Genomic DNA, 20,028 nt, shown 5'->3' with positions numbered 1-20,028 from the left:
ACAGATTTTTTTGAATGCAGAGCGCGATGCTAATCTCGTGAAAATTAATTTTCGAATTGTTAATTTATATTTTATTTCGTGTTTTGAATTTTTTTTAGTATAGTTTTAATTTGTTTGGGTCTTAATTATGTGAAGGTATTTTATTTGTCGTGTTTAAATGTTTGTAGACTAGTTTAAAGCGTATTTTAATCATTATTTTATTTTTTGGGGGTCAATCAGTATTTATTTCGTGTTTTGGATTTTTTTAAAAATATAATTTTAACTTGTTTGAGTCTAAATTATGCAAATGTATTTTATTTGTCTTGTTTAAATGTTCATCGACTAATTTGAAGAGTATTTTTATAATTATATTATTTTTTGGGGGTCAATCAGTATTTATTTCGTGTTTTGGATTTTTTTTAAATGTAATTTTAACTTGTTTGAGTCTGAATTATGCAAATGTATTTTATTTGTCGTGTTTAAATGTTCATAGACTAATTTGAAGAGTATTTTCATAATTATTTTATTTTTTGAGGATTAATCATTTTATTTCGTGTTTTAGATTTTTTTAAAAATATAGTTTTAACCTGTTTGAGTCTAAATTATGCAAATGTATTTTATTTGTCGTATTTAAATGCTCATAGACTAGTCTGAAGAGTATCTTAATCATTATTTTAATGAGCATTTTATTTTTTGAGGATTAATCATTTTATTTCGTGTTTTAGATTTTTTTAAAAATATAGTTTTAACCTGTTTGAGTCTAAATTATGCAAATGTATTTTATTTGTCGTATTTAAATGCTCATAGACTAGTCTGAAGAGTATCTTAATCATTATTTTAATGAGCATTTTATTTTTTGAGGATTAATCATTTTATTTCGTGTTTTAGATTTTTTTAAAAATATAGTTTTAACCTGTTTGAGTCTAAATTATGCAAATGTATTTTATTTGTCGTATTTAAATGCTCATAGACTAGTCTGAAGAGTATCTTAATCATTATTTTAATGAGCATTTTATTTTTTGAGGATTAATCATTTTATTTCGTGTTTTAGATTTTTTTAAAAATATAGTTTTAACCTGTTTGAGTCTAAATTATGCAAATGTATTTTATTTGTCGTATTTAAATGCTCATAGACTAGTCTGAAGAGTATCTTAATCATTATTTTAATGAGCATTTTATTTTTTGAGGATTAATCATTTTATTTCGTGTTTTAGATTTTTTTAAAAATATAGTTTTAACCTGTTTGAGTCTAAATTATGCAAATGTATTTTATTTGTCGTATTTAAATGCTCATAGACTAGTCTGAAGAGTATCTTAATCATTATTTTAATGAGCATTTTATTTTTTGAGGATTAATCATTTTATTTCGTGTTTTAGATTTTTTTTAAAATATACTTTTAACCTGTTTGAGTCTAAATTATGCAAATGTATTTTATTTGTCGTATTTAAATGTTCATAGACTAGTCTAAAGAGTAATTTAATCAATCAATCTAAAAAATTGTTTAAAAATCGAACGATTAACCAAAAATAAATGGGATTTGACATGAATTCATCGTAAACCCAAATGTGTTTCGACGTTTGATCATCTCTCCTCTCCATAATTACCGATGGAATATTCACCAGAGGGTAATCACCTTTAAATACCCTCAATTCTATTGCTCAGGACCTCAAAAAATTATTATTATCGCAGCTATGTCCTCAGACTCGGAAGAAGATGAGCAAAAACTCCCTAAATTCCAGAATTTCGATGATGAAATTTCCCTCGAGAAATTTCTTCTCAATAAATCCTCTGACCCTTACTTTTACGGTGAAGAAGAGAATGCAAAGGGCGAAGAATACACTTCAGATGGAGAAGAAGAAGGAATTTCTGTCTTATCATCGTCATCAGAAAAATCTCTAGCAACAGAATGCGAAGAGGAATTTTCAGATAAGTTCGATTTTTATTCAGATATCGATCTAGAATTGAAACCCTTCTCAGAAGAATTATTAACGACTCTACGGAAAGAGGAAGACAACAGACAACTGTCTCTCATCGAAGCTAGACTGTACACAATTTCTCAACTGAAAGAATTATGGGAGGAACGGAAATCCCTGAAGCTGAAGAACAATTTGCTGCACAAAAAGTGCAGGGACTTCCTGGGAAGATACAAGATCATGAGTTACTTTGAGAAACCCTCGGGCGCATCGATTTACGATGACAAAAAGTAATTCCTAAAGTCAAAAATCCCTGAACCCTTGAAAACGAGTGAAAAAACAATTTTTTCACGATTATTCTACGAATATCTCTGGAACGAGTGGATTTAGAAAAAAAAGTTATAAAACATTTTTACGTGAAATTTATTTCTCTGCAAAAAAGTTTCTATAAAATTTTTCTCTAAACCTCACGGTTTTGAAGATATTCACGAAAAACTGAACTGAAATCCCTGAATGCTTGAAACCGAGTCACAAACAATTTTTCCCCCATTATCTTGCGAATATCTCTGGAACGAGTGAATTTAGAAAAAAAAGTCATAAAACATTTTTACGTGAAATTTAATTCTCTGTAAAAAAGCTTTTATGACATTTTTCTCTAAACCTCACAGTTTTGAAGATATTCACGAAAAACTGAAGGGAAAGTTTCCTTCGTTCTCGAAAATTCCGAATTCGTGGGTTTTTACTGAATTAGCAGACGTTGAATGAAATAGATTTCAATAATAATTATTTCCCAGGTATGAAGAGACTTTGGATACCTTCAAAGCAATGCAATCAGACACGCAAATCGCAGAACGTCATTGTCGAAATGAATTGAGGGAATTAGGGGAGAATTATCAGGATAAATTAGTCATCTTCGAGGAAATTAAACAGCAATTCCTCTCGCAACAGTCAGAAGTGTCTGAGTGTCTAGAAGGGAGATTCTCCCCGAAGAAAATCCATTTCTTGATGAGGAGACAGGAGCGGAGGATAAGAAATCTCGTAAAAATCAGGGTCAAGTTCTTCAAGCTCAAGAATTTATTAGAGCGAATTACTAGTGAATGCGATCGGTTGAATGATTATGGGGAGGGGAGAACTGTCAATCTCTACACGAATCTGTCAGCTACGAAGAACAGCCTGGGGGAGAGGCTCGATGAACGCGAGGAAGAAGTCGGGAGCATTCGAAAGCAGATTTTGACGATGGCACCAGTAAATAAAATTCGTCGTTACTATTCCGCGAATATCTCGAGAACTATCAAATTCACAAAAAAATATTATAGAAACTTTTCTGTGGAGAATTAAATTTCCCACAAAAAAGGTCTTGTGATATTTTTTCGTAGACCCATTATTTTGGAAGATATTTACGTAACAATTGTAAGTTGATGATGAAAGTGAATAACTTGAATTTTCGGTTTCTCTTTCAGACTTTAGCTCACGTGAAAGAAACCTCTCGTGGATTGTCTCTCGAAATTGATAAATGTTCGTCAAAATTGAAGGAAATAGCGGGAATTACTGACAGGGGCAGAATGCTCGTGGTTGAACGGAGGAGAAAGAAGGATTCCTTGAGAAAGAAATTTTCGAAATTGTATCAAACAGCTTTTCTCCTTGTGAATCCAAAGCTGTTGACATTTTTGTGGGATTCTGCAGAAGAACACGAGATCTTGAAAGAAGAAATTGCAAATGTGAAGTTATCACACATAAATCATTATAAATCATGAATTACCCGTCAATTATTCATTTGGAATGAAGAAAAAACGTTATTTTCATAAACGGAAAATATTGTTTTTGTATTTTTATTCAATTACAAATTAAATTACGAATGTGGGATTATTAATCAAGCATTAACACAATAATACATCGATCTTCTTAAATATTCTCAAATTACGAGTGACGATCGATTCCATTGATTGTGGTCTCGTTCATCTCAACTGTGGGTCTTTGTTCTCGTCAAGATATCGCAAATATTTTTCTAATGAATAGATTCAAACAGAAACTTCAAAGGACTCGTGGTTGAACGAAGGCGAAAGAAGAATTCATTGAGAAAAAAATTTTTGAAACTGTATCAAACAGCTTTTCTCCTTGTGAATCCAAAGCTGTTCAAATTTTTGGTGGATTCTGCAGAGAAACACGAGATCTTGAAAGAAGAAATTGAAAATATGAAGTTATCACACATAAATCATCATAAATCACGAATTACCCGTCAATTATTCACTTGAAATGAAGAAAACGTTATTTTCATAAACGGAAAATATTGTTTTCGTATTTTTATTTAATTGCAAGTTAAATTATAAATTAAATTAATTAAATTAATCATGCATTAACTCAATAATACATGGATCTTCTTAATTAATCTCAAATTACAAGTGACGGTCGATTCGATTGATTGGGGTCTCGTTCTGGAATCGCGAAGACTATTTTCTTCATTCTATTCTTCACCACTGGTGGCTCCTGAGTCTCGTTCTTCTCAGCTGTGGATCTTCGTTCTCGTGAAGATTTCTTAGGAATTTTGTACACTGTAGTGATGAGCAAACGAAAATCTGTGGCTGTTATCACACGCAGGGAGAGAACACCGAGGATTGAAAGCCAACTCCAGGCCATTATCCACGAAAATACCTAGATAATTATTTTATTCAGGAGATTAATAAAGATGAGACTGAGGAAATTTGCAGAATAAGGTCGTAAATATTTTGTAAAAAAGTATTTACTACATATTTATTTTACTTATTAAATATTTTAATATTTTTGTCATAGATTTTTTAAATTTAGTTTTATTTCATAAATATTTACGACAAAAATAAATATTTTTTTAATATTAGTTTTTTGAATAGATTTAAACAGAGATATCAAAAGAATTGTGGAAATCTTGATTTTTTCAAATAAAAATGGGAAACAAAATTTTGAAAAACAATGATACGATGATTATATGTTTTTAGTACCTGAATTGCTGTGTAAACGTAACAAATATTATATCTGTTGATAGCGTAGACCTCCAGATAATACGAGACTATCTCACAGTGTCTGCAAGGCGATAAAAAAAATCAGTAAATTTTTCTCTCATTTATGACAAAAAATTGGACTTGAATTGAAGTTTTTTCTGATTGAAAGAATATTTATTTTCAAGTGGAAGGGAATTTTGAGTAGTGGAGAATGGGTTAAAATGGACACTTGACTTTTTTTTTATATTCATAACTCAAATAAATTTATCAATTGATCCCAGTCTAGGCTCATCACAAGGAAGAAGAATTGTACTTTTTATTGAAAAAAAAAATGATTCCATTTCTAAAACAATTCAGTAAGTCATTAGTATTTTAAAAAAAGTAAAAAGTGTCCATTTTACCCCATCATCTCCTGACTGAAGATAAAGTTTACTTCTCAAATCTTGACATTTCTGTTGTATTCATGTACGATGACGCAACTGTTTTCAAGTTCTTCGTAAAACTCCAGTAGCCATACGAGAAATCATGAACAACGCCGATGACAATTGGCGAAAAAATTATGTGAAATAGTAAAGCGGGCGGAACAATCCTCCAAGGGGCTGTAAACCTGCAAATATATTTTTACTAATGATCCAGTGACTTCTCCAGAGAATTTTTCTCAACTACAAAAATGATATTTCGACACTTTTCTTCATTTCACCGAAATAATTTGCCCATGAAATTGAAATTCTAAGGAAAATACTTGCACTCTCGTGTCATATCCGCCCTTTCCACACCTCCAAAACAGCATGAGCCACACAACCCCAAAGGAACACGAGCACAAGTTAGTGTAGAAGAAGAAATTGCAGTGTAAATCATGTTTAAACTCGATTATTAATTTTTTCCTCCAGTCGTCAGTGACGAATTCGGGCCCCTCTTCTTCAACCAACTCAGTCCCCATCTCCCTGAGCAATCTGACGTGTATCGGAGGCTCCAGGCTCGCCCAGATGGGGCAGTTCATCCCAAAAATGTCTTTCTATTCAGGGGAACAAACTCAAATATTTTTCACGGATTAAAATAATTTTTTCGCAGGATAATTTGAATTTTTTTGAGAGTTTTCACCCAGAAAATGTAGAATAGTGTTGAGCAGGCGTATCCAGAGCCTGCAGACATGAAGTGAAGGAACATGGTGATGATCCTCCATCCACCAGAGATCTCCCTTGAGTCTCTCTCGATAATACTTTTGTGGGAGTCAATAATTTCTAGATCATTCGTCGATATTTCCCCAGCTTCCTCCATTTTCCAATTATTTTATTTTCAATTATTTTTCATTAATGACGTGTAAAACAAATGAGTGACGCAAAACTTCAGCAAAAACGCTTCAATTGCTATTCTTTTTATTTATCAAATTAACTCTCATTCATTCATATATTAAATTAATTATATTATATTATTGATAATCGTCTTTAGAGATGAGCTAGAATCGATCTCATGGTCTCAGTACTGCACTTAGCAACTTCGTCAATTAATACTAGTGTTCTCTTCATAAAGAAGTGATGAGACTCGTTAATAAAAATTTTTAGTAGTAGAAAACAGCGTAGACACAGGCCACACAGAAGATCGTCTCGTTTTTGAAACTCCCGTGAGCGTAGCTGTCGGCCTCTGCGTCCCATATGCATCTCGTCCCCATCTTCATTCCTGCGCCTCTCGACTCCCCCAGAATGACATTCACTACGTATTTGTACTGTCGATAATGGAGTTCTGGAATTACAACAGTTACCATAGAATTTAGAATCATTTCTCCACTCTCCCCATTACGTTATCATAATTCTACTAGGATTATCTCGCTAATGATCAATTACAGAGGAAAATGTCATAAGACACTTTTCGTTGGACATTTCATTAGCTACAAAAAAGCTTTAGTGATATTTTTCTCTAAACCCAGCAGTTTCCGAGATATTCCCAAAATATATTATATAATTCATAAAATAACGTGAAAAACCTTTTTTAAAAATCGGTAATGCCCCAGAATGACGAAAAAAAGTATTTTCAACTCTAAAAATAATTTCCAAGTATTACCAACGTCTCGAATAATTTTTTTTAATTAAAAGAAATCGATTTTAGAGCTGCGAATAATCGAAAAAAAAGGTAATTTCCCAAACCTTTCACTTTAATTCTAATGGAATCAGCAATTGTCCTGCTCAACTTGTTGGCCTCCTCGATAGAGTACTTCTTGGCAGCCAAATGATCATGCAGGATATCGTCAATCAGTTCCTTCACCAGCTGAGGTTTGAATCTGCAGGGAAATTTAAGGTTAAAAGTTCTCTCCTCAGCAGATGAAAAAAAAACATCTCAAGAAATAAAACAACAGGTCTTTTCCACAATCAATTGGCTAAAGTATCGAGCAATTATCTCACTTGTCAGACAGTTGTGGACGAATTTGATAAACCGCCTGTGAGGAGTCTGCCTCGACATCGTCGAGCGGCTCAATGTTTACGTTGGATTTGTTTTGCTCCAGTGACGCCACCGATGGATTTCTCTTCGTATCGGTGGTCGTGACCTCGTGGTCATCACTCTCAGACATTTTCCACTCGATAAATCAGACAAATTAAATAATAAAATGAGTTGTAAACAAGGGGGCATGAGTGAGAGGTGTTATTTGTTGTCAAATCGACTGTTGCTAAGGGAGTTGCGCACTGCGCATGCGCGGGTTTTTCGCGCCACGAGGGGATTTAAGGAGTAGGAATGAACTCCAGTTGAGTCGTTGAGTGTAACGAGCAAGGATACACTTTAAAAACGAGAAAAAAAAAATTATTCATCGTTGATAATTTTTTGATATGTGAACGCTGGTAATTTTAAGATGTGAATGTTTTTTTGGGGCCCGAGTGCAGGAGCGGGTCTCGAAATATAGTGCAGATGATTCTAAGGATGATTTTCCCACCAGGGGAGACTCCTAGACCCCACTGGACAATGTTGTCACAACTCTGGTTTTCAACTCTACTTCCATTTTCTAGAAAAAGATGTTGCGCATAAAAAAATTACTTTTTTCGAGTAAAAAAAAGAAAAAAACATCTTCATTCTGATGGTGCAAAACTGGGAGAAGACGTGTATTTCCCTTTATTTTGCGTCAACATTTTTTTAATGCAATTTGAAACAAAAAAAAAGAATCTGAAACCGGCGCATTGTGCGTTTTTTTTTCATTTTTGATAATTTTTGTGGTTATAAATTGTTTATTACAAAATTTTGACACTGACGATAATTTTTGGATTGGATATGTACTTTTTATTTATTTTTTATGATTTTTTAACGATTTTCTCTAGACTTCAATCTATTTTTTAACGTGGAAAATTTTATTTTCTCGTAAAACTTGACGATAATAGACTGGCGATTGAGCGCAGACTCAACCAGAATGTTTCTATTGGTATTAACATTCATTTAGAATTTATTTCAGATTTTAATCTTCAAAATTCGAGTCCTTTAAACTCTTCAATCGCGAAATTCATGAAGAAGGTTTTCAAAAAATTGTTAGTAGAATGAATAACTCCATTTTCATTGCTTCATTTAATTAATTTATTAGTCAAGAATTACAACTAGCGATTATTGCAATAATTATTTCGTTATCATTGCGGGTTAGACCCTAACAAATTTTACAGTAACAGAAACTGAAGTTTTCCTTATCGAGGATTTTGTATTGATAGTTCTTGTACGTCGTGAAGTTCAGCTCTCGCATCTGATTCGCGTGGTCGTAGATTTTTTTAACTACTGGAGGAAACGATGGGACGTTCGCTGCTGTTGCTATCTCGTCGTAGTATGACCATTGTCGATCTTTCATTTTATTGATATGTCGAACCTAAATTAACAAATTGAACGGAGAAAAAAATCATTCGATCAATTCATTTCATTATTTTGTTAATATGTCGCGTCTAAATGAACAAATTAAACGAAAAAAAACGATCACAAAATCAGAAAAAGTATTTTTGCTTCAGCTAAAAACGTTCTCTTGTAAATAATTCGAAAATTGAACAGCAATAAAAAAAATTTAGTGGCCAAGTGGTAAAACGGTTCAAGTAGATTTTGGCTGTTGGTCTGCTGTCAAAAATATCTCCGAATCTAAGGGAGATAGCGAAATTTTTATAATAACCTTTTTTGTAGAGCGAATCAGGAGCTACAAAAAAGTTCATAACGAAAATTTTGCTATTTCTCTTAGATTCGGAGATATTGTTCGAAAATTCGGGTAGGAGTTAATTATTTACTGGAATTCCTTGATCCAAGAGCATCTGTTTCTCCCGCATGAAATCCATCCGCATTTCCTCTGGCGAGGGGAGTTTGAGATGACCCTGCAGGATCTTCAGGATGTACTGGGCCTGAATATGGAACATTGGGAAGGGAATGACGATTCCGGGGAGTCCCATGAAGAATAAATTCGGCATTTCTGTGTGGATCAGGTGCTTGTAGATGGGCTCCACGTGATTCTCCTCAGTCAGAAGTTCGATTTTGTCGGACAGGAATGGGTACGTGAATTTGTAGCCTGAAAGTTTAGCAAAACATTCGTGTTTCCTGCGCGGAACTGTTTACGGAGGAATATTTTTTATTATTTTTTATTCACCAGTGCAGTAGATGAAGTCATCGACATCCGCGGTCGTTCCATCGTTGAAAATGAAGGTGTTACCGTCGATCGAGGCAATCCCTGGCCTCTGCTCGACATTGGCCGGCATCACTGCATCCAAACTCTCTTGGTTGTGGCTCAAGTAGATCTTGATAGGATAAATAAATATTTAATAATTCATCCATCATTTTTTTAATTTTCGAATTTTTTCGAAAATCGGTTGTCTCGCGATAACTAAAGAAATGTTCTGAATTGATTGATTGATGGATTAAAAAATTTGTTTGGATGCCCTTTTGATCGAGTGCGAAGATGAAGGCGATAGCAATAATCGTTATTTTGATTTATTTGAAAATTTGCAAAAATTTTGTATTTTTTGAGAATCAGAATTCCGGGGGTATCTTTTAATATCATGCTTCAAATGAATTCAATCGTAGCTTAAAATGTTTGTTTTAATGCCATTAAGTCGAAGTTAAAAGATGATTACGATAGCTGTATTGGTTGATTTGATTTTTATGATGATTGTTGAAAATTTCGAATTTTTCATGAATTTCCCTGAAAGTGAGCTTTCTGACGGTTTCCTCAAATGTGATGTTCCAAATTCATTCAAGTATGTGTAAATAAAATTTTTCTATTAACATTTTATTGAAAAGCTGAGGGGAGAGATAGAACTGTAAAAAAGACAATCGGTTGTATAGAAGAAAGGAATAATAAAAATAATGATGATGATAACATCCAACTGAGTTGAAAATCTGGCAAAATTAATTGAAAAGAAATCTTATTCAATTTAATAAAATGGAATAAATAATGCATTATACATGACAGAAGGAAATGATGCGCGAAATCAGGCTTTAATTACCTTACTCGCGTGTTTGGAGACCTCAATAGCGATGTCGATCCCCGACCACGAGGCCCCAAGTATGCAGACTTTTCTTCCGGCATATTTCTCCGGAATTCTGTACTGATGGCTGTGAATACAATTCCCGGGAAATGTATCACTCCCCTTGATCCTAGGTACAGCACCAACGGTGTAATGCCCATTGCATAATACGACAACGTCAAAGGTCTTGGTGTATTGAACTTTGCTGATAAGATCCTCATAAGTGATCATGTAGATTGTCTGACCGCCCAGTGACGTCGATGGCTCAACGCGTGTCACCAGAGTGTTGAACTGTCAGCATCGGAAAATGTCAATGATCTATTTTTTCAATGTTCGCTAATCGAATGAATAATGCAAAACTGAAAACATTGTTTTTCAATTTTTTTCATTTCTCTTATTTTGCGAATATCTCGAAAACCATTGGATTTAGCGAAAAATGTCATTAAATATTTTTTGCAGAGAATTGAATTTCCTACAAAAAATCTTTTACGACATTTTTCTCTAAATTCGCTCGTTGTCGAGATATTACCAAAATGATTTTTTTGCGGAAAACGCATTTTTGAAAACACGTTTTATTCTCATCTGCGCACCTTTATGTGAGGATAAAGATTGAAATGCTGCGTGTAGTCCTCTAAATACTGCCTGATAACACTATGGTGGACAAACGAAGGCCCATCCTCCTCCCGAAACGGGAAATCTGGTATCTGCATGATCTCTTTTGGTAAATTCGTTCTGAAAAACCCCGAAATCACTAATTACCGTTTTCAAATCTCCTCTCAACGATTTTTACTCAAGTTTCAGCCTACAATATCTGATCACCGGTCACCAGTGTATCTCAAGTGTCACCCGGTTTATCATAAATTTATATTCCAGCTAGTGTACACTCAATTCCACATTCAGGGATAGCCAAATCCGAAAAATGTAATTACCGTGTAATATTGTAGTCGTCAATTAATTAACATCACTCTTAAATTTTTAAATCAATTTAAATATTGAAATTTTCAACTATTTTATTAGCCAATAATTTATTAATTGCCCAATAGAAAATCCCCTTTCAATCAATTAGAATTATTACTTAATGGTAAATTTCCATTTTCATACTATAAAATATTGAATTCATCATTAATCGAAAAAATTAAATTATTAATATTATACTATTTCCAAAATTTGATCAGTATATTTTGAACCTTTATTAATGCAAGGGGCAGATCCCTGTAATATTTCAGAAATTTAAAATCGATAGGGCTCCCTGCCCACATTATCATAGTCTGCTCCCATTCGCGCATGAATATCTCCAAATCTTACGGAGACAGCAAAATTTTCATAACGACCTTTTTTCTGTAGAATTTTAAGTGCTACAAAAAAGTATTTCACATAAATCATCCTATTCCCCTTAGATTTCAAGATATTCACAAAAAACCGACCACGAATTTATGCTAAACTGCTCCATCTTGTTCCACCACTTCATTAACAATTTTACTAACTCTGAGAAATCGTTTAAAATCGCGGGATATTTACCGCAAATTTTTGTACATGCTGCTGTGCACCTCGAGCCCATTTTTGTCGAGCTCGGTGGCGTCGGTGTAGACCCAGGTGCCACCAACGCCATCGGTTTGTTCGAACAGAGTCAGATCGAACTCCTGTGGTCTGGATGAGATGTGTCTGGCCACGACGAGTCCAGCAACCCCACCTCCGACGATTGCTACCCTTGTCTTACTGCTCGGCATTTTTCCAATTTATTCCAATTAACTTAAACAAATCGATTTATTAGTCGATTTATTAGTGATTTATTAATCGATTTTCTAGTCTCTTAATTTTACTCCAGTATTTGAATTCCCGTTATTTATTTCTTTGAGTATTTTCCTTTGATGATTCGTTATTTTTCTATTCCGTTTTATCCAATTGATTTATGTATTTTGGTTTAAAATACTTTAAAGAGAATAATTATCAGGGAACTTGATGTTATGACGGGAAACGAAATTAATGTGATGATTGCAATGTTTATTGGTCGAAGTAATGGACCACTTGCTGGGCAAATCGAGTTTCGATGTGACTCGGACAGCGTTTGAATGCAGACTGAGTGGGCAGGCCCTATCGCAGTGCCTTCGCCGCTCTTTTCATCGCAAATAAACTTTGCTGAACATGATTCAATCGAGTACTATGCAATATCCCGTCGGGTTTCATGGGTTCTGAGGGCCCCCGTGGGCTCGGTTTCATCAGCAATTTCCATCCGCGAGATTTGCCTGAATGCTATTTTACGCGCTTCACGAATTAGTGAATATAAAGTGCGGTTTCAATGCGGATGGAACCGCACCATCAGCGGAGGATGGAGCGTCGGAGACGGATCTTTCAGCACGAACGTGACATGTCATTTGTAAAAATTTTCTTAAATTATTTGCGAATGTTCTTAAGAATGTTTCAAAACGGTGCAGATAGCCGCGTTCACGGCGAGAAATATTCAATAAAAATGACGTATCGTCTCCGTAATTTCGGAGCGGATTGTGGTTGCAGAAAATTTTACGGAATTGTCACGTAATTTTTACCTAAAATTACGGAATTTTTCCCGAAAGCTCCGTAATTTTTACCTAAAATCACGGAATTTTTCCAGAGTGTTCCGTAATCTTTAGCTGAATCTCCTGTGAAAAATTACGATATCGTCTCTCTTAAATTTTCTGAGTCGATTCCGTAATCGGTGAGCGAAGTGAGTTCTGTAATTTTTACTGAATATTTCTGCCCGCGTTGGCTTTTGGCAAGATCTGCTTGCCTTTGTGTTATTGTTCACTGGAGGGTGAGGCGTAAGGCAACTTTGTTATAATTATTTGACCTTGTTAAATTATGGCTATTCTGAGAAGGAGGAGAGAGGCATGTGCAGATGTAACACAAAAAAAAATTTTGTAACATCAAGGAAATAACGAATTAAAAGTGCAATTTCAAAGTTTCACAGTTGAAAAATGTTGATTTAGAGTCAGGAAAATCTATTGGATTTTTTTTAATGTTCAAGGCTCAATCATCAATAGATTGTTTTTTTACAAATTATTCTGTTGGAATAATTTCTATATATTATTGTAATTTATTTTTCATTGTCTCTTATAAAGGATAAAATAACAGAAATAGACAGTTCAGCCCTTCAAGTTTAATTTCAACAGAAAAAATCTCAAAAAAGAAGTTTTATAGAAATGTAATAATATATCGATCTATTTCACTGAGTATTTTGAAAATGCGCAATAAAATCAGTATTTTAATTCTATCAAAATGTATTTTGCCCACTTCAATGAATGAATGACAGAGATAGCCCAATTGTTTACTCCTCGTTTATGATAATTGTTGATTATTTCTGCTATTATTAGCATATTCATTTATTTTTTTATTAATCAATTTATTTATTTTTTCCCACGTTTCCCAAGTTGAGACTAGATGAAACGAAAATGAAAATAATTAATGATTATTGCTACTATTACTAACATATTGATTTATTTTTTAATTTATCATTTTTTAATTAAATAATTAATTTTTTTTCCCACGAAGTTGAGACTAGATGAAATGAAAGTGAAAATAATTGTTGATTATTGTTACTATTATTAGTGTATTCATTTATTTTCCATTTTCTTTATTTATTTATTTTTTCCCATGAAGTTGAGAGTAGATGAAACGAAAGTGAACGGTTGGCCCCATTTTCGCAGATTATTTTCTCCATTCAGCGAATAGCATTCCAGGGGACAAGCTGCAATTATGATCACGTGAAGTACTTGGATGATTACCGGTGATTTGAAGTGGATAATTGGGCCTGATAGCCCATAAAATACGGCCGGACCCTAGTCGAGGTGTAATAATTTTTACGGAGGAATTTGCGTCGAGTTTTCTCGTGGAAATTAAAATTTTTTGGGGCGATCAATCAATTCATGACGTTTTGGGAATTTAATTCCAGTCTTGTCGGGATAAATCCGGAGGTTTTAGGGTTTAGTTCGGAGAGAGCAGATGAGGCTTCAGCTCAGGGAATATTATCACATTTCGCCATTCGATCTCGTTTCAAAAAATCGTGAAATTGTGAGAGATTAGACATGTTTTGGACGAGTTCAAGATTAGGGATCAAAGATCGCGCCGAGGGAAAGACTACACGACATATTTTTTAGTTGATAAATTGATTTATGAATATTTTTCATGAATTAATCAATTAACGAATAAATCACAATTAGCAATCATTTAAAAAATCATGAAGACTCGATTATAAAATTATTTCGATTGAAAATTTATTATTTTGACGTTTGCATTTTGTTTTCGATTTTCGATTGAGAGACCTCCGGAAATCCCAGATGGTCTCGAGGGCCTCTACGAACCTCGTAAACCACTTGCAGTATTGCATCAACCAGCCCAGAGGCTTGAGAGTTAAAACGAAAAAAAAATTCTATTCACCGGGGGAACGACAGATTATAGCCCAGACTCCCGGTTTACGTCAGATTCTGGTTTCCGTGAGTTGACTCCAGCCCCGTATTAGTTAATAAATTACCAACTAATTGATTCATTAATATTTTTATCTGATTTTCATCTGTTTCATTGCCTTGCGAAATTTTGAAAACAATCAAGTTGTACGTGTGACAGTAAACGCCTCGCTGAGTTCAGAGTTCAGAGGGAGAGAAAATTTTCAATCTCGTTGCGAAGACAATTGAATTCTCTGATTATCGTCATTGAGTTTTATTTACTCCGGAAATTGAATCGACGAGTTGTCACAATTTACGAGGCTGCGATCTTGGAGAGCAATCGAAACCTTCATTTCGCCAATGATAAAAGTAAACTGGGTCACATGAATTTTCAGTAGGCAATGCAGGATCATTTTATTTTCCTTCGAGGTAATTAAATTCTGTTTTCAAAAGCCAGCAGTTCCTCATTTTTTATTTAAGGGGAGGCTACTGAGTTTTAAAAGTCGTGGGTCATTCGAGTGAGACTTTTCATACGTTGGAAATCGATTATACAAATATGAAAACGAATAATTAGTGCAAAAAAAAATTTTTTTCATTGTTCGTTTACCCGAAAACGCTTAAAATTCCAAAAACAGTCCAGGGCCTCCAATTTTTGAGCTACGAATGATTTTTTTTCTCAAAATTTTCGCAAAAGTATGTGGAATAACAATTACGAGGTATTTTTTTTAAATTCACCTTTTACGTGGCTAAATATGCTTTTTTTGTTTTTTTTTACACAAATAGTGAATTTTTTTATATGAAAAAACAACGAAATCAGCTGTGTAGGAGTCGAATTCCAAAAAAATGGCTTGTAATTGTTGTTTCACACATTTTTCCGAAAATTTTGAAAACAAAAATCTTTTGTAGCTCAAAAATTGGAGGCCCTGGACTGCTTTTAGCATTTTAAGCGTTTTCGAGCAAACGAACAATAAAAAAAAAAAAAATTTCCACTAATTACTCATTTTCAGATCCATTTAATCGATCTTCAACGTATGAAAAGTCTCACTCCAATAACCCATGACTTTTAAAACTCACAGTAGTCTCCCCTTAATCTCATTTTCATGCGAAATTTTCTCAGTTGAAGAATTTTTAGAATTGGAAACTATCCGCAACTCTTTGTGTTGCACATCTCCCCAGCAATTGTAAGCAAGATGTGTTTTTCCTCTGCAAACAACATTGGGGGAACAACGTGAATGCGGAAATGTTTTTTCGTCAGTGATTACAATTATCGAATGAAAGAGTTGTTGTTCCTTATCACGGGATTGCGCAATTCTCGAGGAGAAAATAAATAGCCCGAGCGAATTGTTTCAGTCACTTCTGCTCAGCTCCACAACATTCCGGAAGATAGGGTCGACCGTAGGAGAATTCCACTGGAGTTGGATGGCATAAAATGGAACGAGTGGCGAAATTATGTGGGAAAACGAATAACAATGTGTGAATTGTTAATTTCTCAATATCTCGGAGTTTGACGTTATTTCCGCACGTCATTGAGTTATTTTGCACTCGTCTGGATTGTTCTGAAACATTCTAGAACGATGTATGATGTTTTTTTAATGATTATTCACATTTAATTGGTCTCGAATTGTGATGATTAGAGGGAATCAAATAAAAATTATCAATTGATTGATAGAATAATTCGAAATTGGATACCTAATTGGTTTTTAATTTAATAATTAATAAAATTAATGTCAATATTAATATTAATTGAAATTTAAAATTAAAATGAATAACATCATAAGTTGAAATTTATGAGTAATTTAACTTTATTTATAATTTATCATTTGGCCGATGTTTGATCTACAGATTCCATTAAAATTTCGGAGTCTAGAGTTTCTAAAATCCTGCTAAATTTTGTTAGTGGACAGAAGATATATCCACATCCAGGAATTATTTCCACTCGATTGGAGTTTATGTTGATAAAATTGAAAGACAAATTTGCCTATTAAATTAATATTTTTCAAGTGTCATTTATTATAACTCGAGATATGACAAGAATCTAGAAACAGAATAAATAATCCAATCATTCCGAGTTCCGATATTCGAACTGAGAAATGTAAATTGAGGCAAGCGAATCCCCGAAATTTCCACACAAGATCTTCCTGTAAATTATTGTCTCAACCTAATAGTAATATTTTTCTCACTGTATTTAGAGAGAAGTCATCCAAAAGTCTGTTATTTTTCCGCAGTCCTCTTCGAAATTCTCCAGAGTAACATTCTTCAAAAGATATTTGAACGTTGAGAGGAGACAGAAGACTCCACAGCCCGGGATTTGCAGATCGACTGGAGTTTCTCCATCTTTGTAGATTATCTGAAATAATGTAAATTATTCGCGATATTTTCCCTCTGAAATTTCAGGAAAATTTGACAAACCTTCACATAAAATTCTCCTTCAACCTCATGCAGTTCGAATATCACAGCGCTGGCATAGCCGGGAACATGAGGCTCGTAGACCCCGAGAGTATTTAATATTCCTGCCACGTGGACTTCATTTCCAGCGTAAAAAAATCCTTTTTGGGTTTTTTCATTGTTCACTATTTTTTCGGAGGCATTGAAGAATTTTTTGAGCCACACGCCCCCCATCAGTCGTTTCATCCTCATTGTGTAAGTCTGGAGAATGTACTCCACAGCGCTGATATCCTTCAGTTTACCCTCTGGGAATATTTCTCTGGCCCAAGACTCCAACTCACGTCCAACACTTGTCTGAAAAATCCATTCTATTTCGTGAGAATATCCAGAGGCTCAAAATCTCCATTAGATTTTTTCTAGTCCTTTACATTTTCTGCAAATTTCGTCTTCAATGGATTCATTCTCAAAATAATCATCAGATTGATGGAAAAATTATTTAAAAGGAGAGAAACAACATTTTCATTTACATTTCAAAATATTAAAAGAAGAAGACGTCACGCATGAAAAAATTAATAGAAAAACCTAGCGAATTTGCCAGACAATTCTGTTGAACTTTCTATTAGGTTTTGGCCGATTTTATTGAAATGTTCACTAGAAAATCTTACATAAAAAAAATACAAAAATAGGTTTTTCCGTTCAATTTATTCTGTTGAGATAGTTTCTACAGAAATTTCCTTGGCAGAATTTTTTTTTGTTGATTTTCTTGATGAAAAAAAAAATAGAATGAAAAAAACAGAAAATTTGAGCCGAGGAAATTTTAATTTTTATTGCTATAATTTCTATAGAATATTTTTAATTAAACATTTCGATAGACTCGGCCAAAAAATAATGGAAGTTTCAATATAAATCCAATATATTGTCCAATTTCGTCTTCAATGAACTCATTCTCAAAATAATCATCAGATTGATGATGAAAATTATTAAAAATGAGAGAAATAACATTTTAATTTTCACTCCTGAAGTATTGTTTCAGCTATTAAGTTTTTTCTAGATTTTTTCTAGGTTTTTTCTAGATTTTTTCTCAAAACATTCTCGAAAAATTTAATAGAAAAACCTAGCGAATTCGACAGAATTCTATTGAACTTTCTATTAGTTTTTGACCGATTTTACTGAAATGTTCAATAGAAAATATTCTATAGAAAAAATGAAAAAATAATTTTTTTTGTTCATTTTCTTGATGAAAAGAAAAAAAGTAGAATGAAAAAAACTGAAAAAATTTGAGCCCAGGAAATTCCAATAATTGCTATAGAATATTTTTAATTAAACATTCCGATAGACTCATCGGCCAAAATAATAGAAAGTTCAATAGAATTTTCTAACGAATTCGCTCGGTTTTTTACTTAATTTTATCGTGCGTGACGAAAAACAAATAATTCAAACAATTGGAAAATATCCTGTAAAACTGCTGCTGCGAGTTGACACAGTCAACAAACCTTGGCAGCGAACTGATGGTATAGCATCCAACCTTGAAAGCTTCTCGTGTGATTAACGCCGGTGTGAAGATTCAGATAATTTCGGAATCCCCGCATGTCTGATAAGACTGACAGCAGTCTCTGCACCTCGGCTTCCGATTCCAATTTGTCGATCTTGTAATTCTCGCACATTAACGCAGAGTAGAACAGATAGTCCTCCAGGAGATGAGTCACGCGAATTGGGACTGGGGTCCAGAGGAGATCCGGATTCCATCTGAATTTCGGTGGAAATTGAGTGAAATCGAGAAGGAATTTGGCGAGAAAAACTTACATTTGTGAGGGCTCCGGTGGGAATAGTCCTGCAGCTAACAATTGCGCTGTATTAATTGATCTCATCATGTCCGCCGATTGAAAGTATACGATATCATTCTTATATTTTGGTCCAAAAAAATCATTGTAATCCTTCCTGAAGAATTTTCCGAGATTATATGCAGTCAATTTTCCCATCTTTAACGTAAAGAGGTGATTGTTGAACGCAAAATCAATTAAAAAATGATCCATTGATTGACTTAATTAATTAATTACTTGATTAATTAATTTACACTGTTTTATTTTATTTTTTTTCCATTTCCGTTTTCAATTAGATAGATTGATTTCATTTTATTCATTCTTATTCTTATTATACATATATTTTTTCCTTAATTCACAAGTTACAACAGCGAATGAAGAGGAACTATTATTATGAAAAGGAATTGAAAAAAGAATCAGAAAGGGATAATCGACTAGAAAATGGATTTTTTTAAATTTTATATCGGCGGGAACTTTGAATCAGTTTTTTTCTTCAAGTATTAGAGGAATATCAATATTTCAGCGAGAAGAAATTCCAAAAATGCAAAAAAGTGGGTGTTTTATCGGATTATTATGTGATTAAATGAGTTGATGAATTTTTTTTCGATAAATCTAAAATCAACTGGTTGCGCTAAACAATTTGAAAATATATTTTCTAATGAGATTATTTAATTACGTTGTTCAGTTCCAATCGTCCATCCGGCTCCCAATCCTCATATTTATCAGGATCAGAGGGATAGTACATATCCACAAGCTTTCCACTCTGAGGGTTTCGATCTGCATGACGAAACACTGCTTGAATTAATTTTATTTCTGCACTGCAGACATGTACAATAGTCAAAATATTAACGTGAAATATCAGCCACTTGCGATTAAACTTCATGCTGCGGTCACCGAGTGTGGAATGAGTGTGCAATAATCATTGGATCTGTGATGACAGGCGAATGCTTCTGCTGATCATTCCACCGGAGAAAAACTGTTGCCTCAAGTTTCCATCGTGATAACGATGTTTTCTTATCAATTAATCGTGCCCCGCACTGATGCACACGCATCTCTTCCCACAAAAATTATAGTTCAACAA

At 33.7% G+C, this 20,028-nt stretch overlaps 5 protein-coding genes across 5 annotated transcripts; 1 reads left to right on the top strand and 4 right to left on the bottom strand.

Annotated features, from left to right (window-relative positions):
- Positions 1-1,671: 1,671 nt before the first annotated feature.
- Positions 1,672-3,647, top strand: LOC107043281. Its single transcript, XM_015264707.1, has 3 exons — positions 1,672-2,183; positions 2,688-3,138; positions 3,354-3,647. The coding sequence occupies exons 1-3, from the start codon at positions 1,672-1,674 to the stop codon at positions 3,645-3,647; spliced, it is 1,257 nt and encodes a 418-aa protein (XP_015120193.1).
- A 634-nt stretch (positions 3,648-4,281) lies between these two features.
- On the bottom strand, positions 4,282-6,143 carry LOC107043304. Its single transcript, XM_015264738.1, has 5 exons — positions 5,967-6,143; positions 5,612-5,880; positions 5,299-5,472; positions 4,866-4,947; positions 4,282-4,542 (listed from the first exon to the last, which is right to left on the bottom strand). Exons 1-5 carry the CDS (start codon positions 6,141-6,143, stop codon positions 4,282-4,284), a joined length of 963 nt encoding a protein of 320 aa, XP_015120224.1.
- A 101-nt stretch (positions 6,144-6,244) lies between these two features.
- Positions 6,245-7,530, bottom strand: LOC107043290 (tctex1 domain-containing protein 2). The gene is made up of 3 exons (XM_015264720.1): positions 7,262-7,530; positions 7,007-7,140; positions 6,245-6,605 (listed from the first exon to the last, which is right to left on the bottom strand). Exons 1-3 carry the CDS (start codon positions 7,426-7,428, stop codon positions 6,424-6,426), a joined length of 483 nt encoding a protein of 160 aa, XP_015120206.1. The 5' UTR covers positions 7,429-7,530; the 3' UTR covers positions 6,245-6,423.
- An 885-nt stretch (positions 7,531-8,415) lies between these two features.
- LOC107043289 (flavin-containing monooxygenase FMO GS-OX-like 2) lies at positions 8,416-12,127 on the bottom strand. The gene is made up of 6 exons (XM_015264719.1): positions 11,846-12,127; positions 10,918-11,059; positions 10,307-10,618; positions 9,451-9,598; positions 9,098-9,372; positions 8,416-8,694 (listed from the first exon to the last, which is right to left on the bottom strand). The coding sequence occupies exons 1-6, from the start codon at positions 12,052-12,054 to the stop codon at positions 8,482-8,484; spliced, it is 1,299 nt and encodes a 432-aa protein (XP_015120205.1). The 5' UTR covers positions 12,055-12,127; the 3' UTR covers positions 8,416-8,481.
- A 4,393-nt stretch (positions 12,128-16,520) lies between these two features.
- On the bottom strand, positions 16,521-19,874 carry LOC107043296 (venom acid phosphatase Acph-1). The gene is made up of 5 exons (XM_015264729.1): positions 19,624-19,874; positions 18,931-19,106; positions 18,621-18,873; positions 17,152-17,481; positions 16,521-17,089 (listed from the first exon to the last, which is right to left on the bottom strand). The coding sequence occupies exons 1-5, from the start codon at positions 19,828-19,830 to the stop codon at positions 16,928-16,930; spliced, it is 1,128 nt and encodes a 375-aa protein (XP_015120215.1). The 5' UTR covers positions 19,831-19,874; the 3' UTR covers positions 16,521-16,927.
- Positions 19,875-20,028: the final 154 nt, after the last annotated feature.

This window comes from Diachasma alloeum, unplaced genomic scaffold (genome assembly GCF_001412515.2).
Source record: "Diachasma alloeum isolate Michigan unplaced genomic scaffold, Dall2.0 Dall_scaffold_00558, whole genome shotgun sequence".
NCBI lineage: Eukaryota > Metazoa > Arthropoda > Insecta > Hymenoptera > Braconidae > Diachasma > Diachasma alloeum.
The sequence above is the reverse complement of the archived record's forward strand: the minus strand, read 5'-3'. Positions and strand labels throughout refer to the sequence as shown.

What these genes read in the sequence shown, in the direction of transcription:
- LOC107043289 (XM_015264719.1), bottom strand. Translation starts at nt 12,054, where the DNA reads ATGCCGAGCAGTAAGACAAGGGTAGCAATCGTCGGAGGTGGGGTTGCT. An exon ending in ATCTTTATCCTCACATAAAG is followed by an intron (nt 10,619 to 10,917) that starts GTGCGCAGATGA and finishes CGATGCTGACAG; the next exon opens with TTCAACACTCTGGTGACACG. An exon ending in TCTCCAAACACGCGAGTAAG is followed by an intron (nt 9,599 to 10,306) that starts GTAATTAAAGCC and finishes TATCCTATCAAG; the next exon opens with ATCTACTTGAGCCACAACCA.
- LOC107043281 (XM_015264707.1), top strand. Translation starts at nt 1,672, where the DNA reads ATGTCCTCAGACTCGGAAGAAGATGAGCAAAAACTCCCTAAATTCCAG. An exon ending in TCGATTTACGATGACAAAAA is followed by an intron (nt 2,184 to 2,687) that starts GTAATTCCTAAA and finishes ATTATTTCCCAG; the next exon opens with GTATGAAGAGACTTTGGATA. An exon ending in AGATTTTGACGATGGCACCA is followed by an intron (nt 3,139 to 3,353) that starts GTAAATAAAATT and finishes TTTCTCTTTCAG; the next exon opens with ACTTTAGCTCACGTGAAAGA.
- LOC107043290 (XM_015264720.1), bottom strand. Translation starts at nt 7,428, where the DNA reads ATGTCTGAGAGTGATGACCACGAGGTCACGACCACCGATACGAAGAGA. An exon ending in CGTCCACAACTGTCTGACAA is followed by an intron (nt 7,141 to 7,261) that starts GTGAGATAATTG and finishes ATTTCCCTGCAG; the next exon opens with ATTCAAACCTCAGCTGGTGA. An exon ending in CATTAGAATTAAAGTGAAAG is followed by an intron (nt 6,606 to 7,006) that starts GTTTGGGAAATT and finishes TTGTAATTCCAG; the next exon opens with AACTCCATTATCGACAGTAC.
- LOC107043304 (XM_015264738.1), bottom strand. Translation starts at nt 6,143, where the DNA reads ATGGAGGAAGCTGGGGAAATATCGACGAATGATCTAGAAATTATTGAC. An exon ending in GGCGGATATGACACGAGAGT is followed by an intron (nt 5,473 to 5,611) that starts GCAAGTATTTTC and finishes ATATATTTGCAG; the next exon opens with GTTTACAGCCCCTTGGAGGA. An exon ending in ACGTTTACACAGCAATTCAG is followed by an intron (nt 4,543 to 4,865) that starts GTACTAAAAACA and finishes ATAATTATCTAG; the next exon opens with GTATTTTCGTGGATAATGGC.
- LOC107043296 (XM_015264729.1), bottom strand. Translation starts at nt 19,830, where the DNA reads ATGAAGTTTAATCGCAAGTGGCTGATATTTCACGTTAATATTTTGACT. An exon ending in GACGATTGGAACTGAACAAC is followed by an intron (nt 19,107 to 19,623) that starts GTAATTAAATAA and finishes TTTACGTTAAAG; the next exon opens with ATGGGAAAATTGACTGCATA. An exon ending in ACCATCAGTTCGCTGCCAAG is followed by an intron (nt 17,482 to 18,620) that starts GTTTGTTGACTG and finishes TGGATTTTTCAG; the next exon opens with ACAAGTGTTGGACGTGAGTT.